The sequence below is a fragment of the Pseudorasbora parva genome, chromosome 16 (assembly GCF_024679245.1).
Source record: "Pseudorasbora parva isolate DD20220531a chromosome 16, ASM2467924v1, whole genome shotgun sequence".
Lineage (NCBI taxonomy): Eukaryota > Metazoa > Chordata > Actinopteri > Cypriniformes > Gobionidae > Pseudorasbora > Pseudorasbora parva.
The window spans coordinates 27,796,722-27,803,614 of record NC_090187.1 but is presented as its reverse complement, the minus strand read 5'-3'; the positions used below and the strand labels follow the sequence as shown (position 1 = coordinate 27,803,614).

General features: G+C 44.7%; 1 protein-coding gene across 2 annotated transcripts in view; it reads right to left on the bottom strand.

Annotated features, from left to right (window-relative positions):
- Nucleotides 1-1,160: 1,160 nt before the first annotated feature.
- LOC137043742 (voltage-dependent calcium channel subunit alpha-2/delta-1) overlaps nucleotides 1,161-6,893 on the bottom strand; it is a 169,178-nt gene continuing 163,445 nt past the window's right edge. For both annotated transcript variants that reach the window (XM_067420147.1, XM_067420148.1), the window contains 2 exons: nucleotides 3,326-3,408; nucleotides 1,161-2,116 (listed from right to left, as the gene is read on the bottom strand). In XM_067420147.1, the coding sequence (XP_067276248.1) occupies nucleotides 2,000-2,116; nucleotides 3,326-3,408 (200 nt within the window). In that variant the 3' untranslated portion in view covers nucleotides 1,161-1,999. The remainder of the gene's footprint in view (nucleotides 2,117-3,325; nucleotides 3,409-6,893) is intronic.

The following is a 6,893-nucleotide window of genomic DNA, read 5'->3' as shown; positions in this document are numbered from 1 at the left end:
TTATAACCTATCGTGCTGTGTTTTCGCATAGTGGTTCAACATGTGGATGTAATAATTGACACGCTTGTGATATCATGTCTGTCATGCTGGAACAAAATCTGACAGATGAAGTATCTGGATGACATACAGTAAAACACGCAATCGTTTGATAGCGAAGGACCAGAAGACAGGATGGGGAGGGTACAAAGCACATTCAACATGCTCTGAACCCTTGGACGCAAGCGTGTGACTTCTGACACACACACAAAAAAGGCTTCGGTACACTAATTGGAGCCTGTTCAGTCTTTAGAGCAGTCTGCATTTCGCATCAGATGATGCACTGCTCAAGTGTCGTTTGATCGCACAATCAATCTTTCCGTAGTGATACGTGACATTCAACATTTTCTGTATAAACTTTAAAAAAAACATTTTTTTGTGGCTTTATTATTATGACAATGAAATCCATCTACTTAATCTCATTACTGTAATGCAAAATACAAAATACCATACTATTTTTTAAATGTAAATATTTGAAACAATATAAAAATGATATATTAAAGTAAAATGTGTAAAGTGCAAAGTGGGAGTGTGAGCGAATATGGTACCCGTCAAAAGTCTCTTATGCTCACCAAGGTACTTTATTTAGTGTAAAAAACAGTAATAATATTTGCTAAATATTATTACAAATTAAAATAACTGTTCTATTTGAATATTTTTTGAAAATGTTATTTATTCATGTGAATTTTCAGCAGCATTACTTCAGTCTTCGGTGTCACGTGATCCTTCAGAAACTATTCTAACATGTCAATTTGCTGCTCAAGAAACATTTCGTATGATTATTATCGATGTTGTCGTAAACAGTCGTGCTGCTTAGCATATTTTTGAATAAATAAATGCAGCTTTGGTGAGCATAAGAGCCCTCCTTGAAACGCATGACAAAATTGTAGTTTCAAAACTTTTGACAGGTACTGAATTAGAAAGTAAGAAAGGGTTAGTAATAAAACTTTATAATATTCATCATTGCTGAATTCAATTGATTTGTAGATATTTATAATGTTACAAAAGACTCCTATTTCAAATAAATGTTGTTCATTTGAACGTTTATCAAAGAATCCTGAAAAAAATGCATCATGTATTTTTTTTTTTTTTTTTTTTTTTTTTTTACTTGAGCACCAAATCCTCATATTAAAATGATTTCTGAAGGATTGTGTGAGACTGAAGACAGGAATAATGATGCTGAAAATTCACAGAAATAAATTAAATTTTAAAAATACATTAAATAAATAAAAATAAATAAACAATACTGATAATAATAGTTCACAATATTACTGTTTTGCTGTACTTCTGATCAAATAAACGCAACCTTGGTGAGCATTATATATATATATGTGTGTATGTGGGGGAGGTGAAATGTGACCTAAAGATTTCTTCATGAGATTTCCCCAACTACACATACCAAAGAGATCGAAGAACATAAAACAAGAAAAACAGCCCTCAATGGGCCTAAAGGGCTTGGGTGTGACATCACTGACCTACTACTGGTGCAAAGCTCACTTCGAGCTGAATTCATTATGAGCTCCAGAGCTGAACAGTCTTTCCTGTACCGTTTAAACCTGCTTGAGATCCAGGCTGGGGCTTGGAGCCGTCTCTGACCACACTCTTGTCACGCAGCCTGTTTGTGGCACTAAACATTTTGCATGAATCATTTTTGTGATCATAATGTGGTTTTGTTCCGAGGTCAAAAAATAAATAAATAAATAAAATAAAAAATAAGAGAATATCTCGTGTCTGACTGTGTTGCTGTTTCTGGTCTGAGAGGACAGAATTTGGCAGTGAGTTGATGAGCCGTGTCATTTTTACAATAGAGTATCTGCATCTGCGTTAGTCAAATTGTTTCGGGTTGACTAACGGACAATCTTAAGATTGTATAGTTGAAGTGTGGTTATATTGTGGTCATGTGGTCTCTATATTAAGCAGTTCAGTCAGTATTTTGTTTTTCTAGTCTGTAGATTCGCTCTGGTCAGGACAAACATGTTCCTTTTCCGGTAAGCAGCCAGAGTACAAGGAGCTGAAGAGCCAACGTCGGCCAGAGAGACGGACTCAAACTGCAGCCACCACCACAGTCAGTTGCGTCCTCCTGCGGTTAATACAGAGATGTTAGTGACTTCTACCTCACACAAACATAAGTAGATGCTATAATCAGGTCATTTCATTTCAGAAGAAGCAGCTTAAGGGTTTATGACCGATTTTTGAAACATGGCATCTGGTTTGTTGCTGGCTCAAGGTGGTCTACCAACTTTAACCAGTGTTGTTATTGGTAACTAAAACTAAAAACCATTTTAGTTAAGTGAAATGACACTGAAATAAAATGTAATATGAATACCACATGGAAGATATATCTTTCAAATATATATATATATATATTTGAATATAAATATATATATATATATATATTATATATATATATATATATATATATATATATATATATATATATATATATATATATATATATATAGTTGCATTAGTTACATTTGCTAATTTAGATGGAAACACAGCTACTGGGATACTATACAGTGGATTTCCCAGCAGGGAGAAGATCCAAAAAGCATTCAACTCAATCATTAGACACGGTCTATGTGAAATAAAAAAGGGAATATCAAAACATGTTTTGGCTGAACTGAAAAGGAATGAATCAAATCAATGGCAGGCATGCAACTAGTCATGCTGTACAAATAATGCACAACTCTGACTGATGGACAACATGCAGGTCTTCTGAAACAAGGCTTGAATGATATATGTGCATGGAGGGCTTGCCAATGAAAGTCCTGGGATGCCCCAGGTTTGAGAGGCATAGGGGCGTATTATCAATGCTGCAGTCAAAAGGATGGAAACACATCTGGAGCTTCCTATGTTTATTCCACAGAAAATCTCTCAGGGAACTAGCTGAAAATGCGCTTCCTACTTTCACAGCAGGAGGAAAGCAGTGGCGTCCTGCCTCTGGGTCCATATTGACGCATTGAGTAAACAATATAGGGCATTGTAGCCCTTATATGACAAGCAGATATTAGAGAAAGTCTAGCACGATACATTTAAATTGGGGCTGGGAACATTTAAATACATTTTTACCACACTTTTGATGAGGAAACAAATATGAATGGCAGCAAAGAAGAGGAGCCAATGATAAAACACAAAGGCTCATTCTAGCAGTGACAGGCATGATGAGCAGCCAATGAGCATTCAAATTGCAAACAAAAAGGAAATTAATGTTAGCTTAAAAAGGGAGAAAAAACAGGAGTGAATGATACTGCATTTTTGAGTTTTGCCCATTTTGGTTGTAACTTACATCTGCGTTGTTGTCGAAGCAGACGTCCGGCCCTTTTCTGTACCGAGGGTTCTGGGCCAGCACACATGGGTCAGGACCAGTAGCTGAACAAATCTATAAGGACAATAGCTGGAACTTTAAAACAAATGTAATTATCTCAGCTTAAGGCCAGATATACTCACAGCAAAGTTCTTTTTCGCTAAGGCAACATTTCGAAAACATTTTGTTATACTGTTAGCTAACATCCTGATGCAACGGAGCTAAGAATACTCTCTCAGCTGCGATCGATAATGTCCAACTCCTCGCATCCACTACACACTATTGGGGTGCTTAACACCAGCACCTTCAGGCATAGAATGATTGCACTAAAATGCAAGTCTGAGCGTAGCAGGAAGTCCTTTCTATCGACTGCTATTAGATTATTTAATGTGCTATGAATATAATAGGATTGATTATTGGAATTACATATATAGGGTATTTACGTGTATACTAGTGTTCATTTTTTAATGCATTTATGTACATTTTTAGATGGGATTTTTATTTTTATTGTTTTGTATCAAAGATTGTAAAAGACTTGAGAGTGGTGTTGTGCTTTGTGTGTGTGTGTGTGTGTGTGTGTGTGTGTGTGTGGCCTGGTAATCCCTACGTTATGGGGACAAAATGTCCCCACAAAGATGGCAATATCCGAAATCCTTGTCCTTGTGGGGACATTTTTAGGTCCGCATGAGGAAAACATCTTATAAATCACACAGAAGGAGTTTTTTTGAGAAAGTAAAAATGCAGAATGTTTCCTGTGATGGGTAGGTTTAGGGGCTGGGGCAGTGTAAGGGGATAGGATGTACAGTTTGTACAGTATGAAATCCATTACGCCTATGGAATGTCCCCATAAAACATGAAAACACGACATGTGTGTGTGTGTGTGTGTTGAGTGTTGAAACTGCTGTGAAAACAATTTCCTTTCAATTTCATCGGCTGGGTTGTTCGGCGATGCGGTCGAGAGCTTTGCCCAGCATTTCCCGGCCGCCCAAAACCAGACGGAGGCCATCAGGCACATCCTGCCCCAGCAGTCCGCTGCTGCCTCCACCCCGCTGCCGGCAGCAGCCCCTCCACCTGCTCGTCGCCGAGGGCGTCCGCCCGCAGCCGCCGCCCCCGCCACAGCCCAGCAGCAGCCTCCACCCGGGCTTAGGCGTGGAGCTGCCCGCGGGAAGGACGTCCAGCCCACTCAGGCCGCTGCTAAGCCAGGTGGCAAGCGTCGTCGTAAGAGACCCTGAGACGGGCCACCCAGAGATGAAGGATCCTGCTCGACAGGAAGTGGCAGAAGCACCACTTCCTCCCCCGGAGGAGGGCTGGGGGGCTCCATTGTGACAATTACATCTGTCCCGCCACTGGCCCAAAACATCACAAAAAAAGTTTCCAAAATCTCTGGGTGCCAAGAGAGCGCACTTGGCAGTGTTCGACACTTTCATGCCGCATTCATTCAAACGCAGGACGGCGGTCCCACAGAAACAGTTTCAGAGGCTCCTGAGGCATATGGCATCCGGAGCGGCGGTCACGCCGCTCGGGTTGCTCCATATGAGACAGCTTCAACGCTGGCTACACGGCCGAGTCCCGAGGTGGGCGTGGCACAGCGGATCCCTCCGTGTCTTAGTTACACCAAGGTGCCGCCAAACCTTCAGCCCGTGGTCGGACCCTGTGTTTCTACACGCAGGGGTGCCCCTAGAACAGGTATCCAGTCATGTGATTGTTTCCATGGATGCCTCAACCAACAGCGGGGGTGCCACGTACAACAGGCTTGCAGTTTCAGGTCTGTGGACCTCAACTGCAATGGCACATCAGCTGCCTAGAGTTGTTAGCAGCTCGTCTTACCCTGAGCCGCGTCAGCATGCCAGTCCAGGGCAAGCACGTTCTGGTCCCAACGGACAGCACTGCAGTTGTAGCGTACATCAACAAACAGGGTGGTCTATGCTCCTGTCGTATGTCACAACTCGCCCGCCACCTGGTGGTTTACGCTGCCGTCGTATGTCAAAACTCGCCCGCCACCTCCTGCTATGGAGTCTGAAGTATCTGAGGTCACTTCGAGCCACTCACATTCTGGGCCGGCTCAATTGTGCGGCCGACGAGCCCTCACGGCAGCCAGTGCTTCCGGGAGAGTGGAGATTCCATCCCCAGGTGGTCCAGCTGAGTTGGGATCGCTTCGGGGCCGCACAGGTAGACCTGGTTGCCGCCCCGGCCCATTGCCAGTTGTTTTATTCCCTGACCGAGGGGACCCTCGGCACGGATGCGCTGGCAAACAGCTGGCCCCGGGGCCTACGCAAATATGCGTTTCTCCCAGTGAGCCTTCTTGCACAGACACCATCAGTTCTTGCACAGACACTGTGCAAGGTTGGTAGGACGAGGAGCCGGTCCTGTTGGTGGCGCCATACTGGCCCAACAGGACATGGTTCTCGGAACTAGTGCTCCTTGCGACCTCCTGACTCAGAGACGGGGCACCCTCTGGCACCCGCTTCCAGACCTCTGGAAACTCCATGTCTGGTCCCTGGACAGGACGCGGAGGTTCTAGGTGGCCTGCCACGGACCGTGGTAGACACCATCACTTCCGCTAGAGCTCCCTCTACGAGGCACCTCTATGCATTGAAGTGGAACCTGTTCGTCAACTGGTGCTCTTCTCATCGAGAAGACCCCCGAAAATGTTCGGTCGGGGCCGTGCTTTCTTTTCTACAGGATGGGTTGGAGAGAAGGCTGTCTCCCTCCACCCTCAAGGTATATGTGGCCGCATTCGCTGCCCATCACAAACTAGTAGAAGGTAAGTCTTTGGGGAAGCACGACCTGATTGTCAGGTTCCTGAGGGGCGCGAGGAGATTAAATCTGCCTCGCCCCCTCTTTATACCTTCTTGGGACCTGTATCTGGTGCTTAGTGCACTTCAGAGACCTCCCTTTGAGCCTCTGCAGTCAGTAGAGTTTAAAATTATGTCTCTAAAGACAGTACTCCTGACGGCATTGGCCTCTATCAAGAGGGTAGGGGACCTGCAGGCATTTTCGGTCGATGAATCATGCCTGGAATTCGGGCCAGACTACTCGCACGTAATCGTGAGACCCCGGCCCGGATACGTGCCCAAGGTTCCCATCACTCCCTTCCGGGACCAGGTGGTGAGCCTGCAAGCACTGCCTTCGGAGGAGGCAGACCCAGCCCTGGCTTTTCTCTGTCCTGTCCGAGCACTTCCGACTTATGTGGACAGAATGCAAAGCTTTAGGACCTCAGAGCAGCTCTTCATCTGTTACAGAGGACAGCAGAAGGGAAAGGCTGTCTCCAAGCAGAGGATGGCCCAATGGATAGTGGATGACATTGTCTTGGCGTACGAGTCCCAAGACAAGCCCTGCCCGCTCGGGATTAGGGCCCACTCCACCAGGGGTGTAGCCTCTTCCTGGACACTGGCTCATGGCGCCTAACTGACAGATATTTGTAGAGCTGCGGGCTGGGCGACACCCAACACGTTCGCTAGATTTTATAGCCTACGTGTAGAACCGATATCTTCCTGTGTACTCACTTCTCATAGTCGGTAGCACCGAAGGGGCGTTCTAGTGTCGGCTT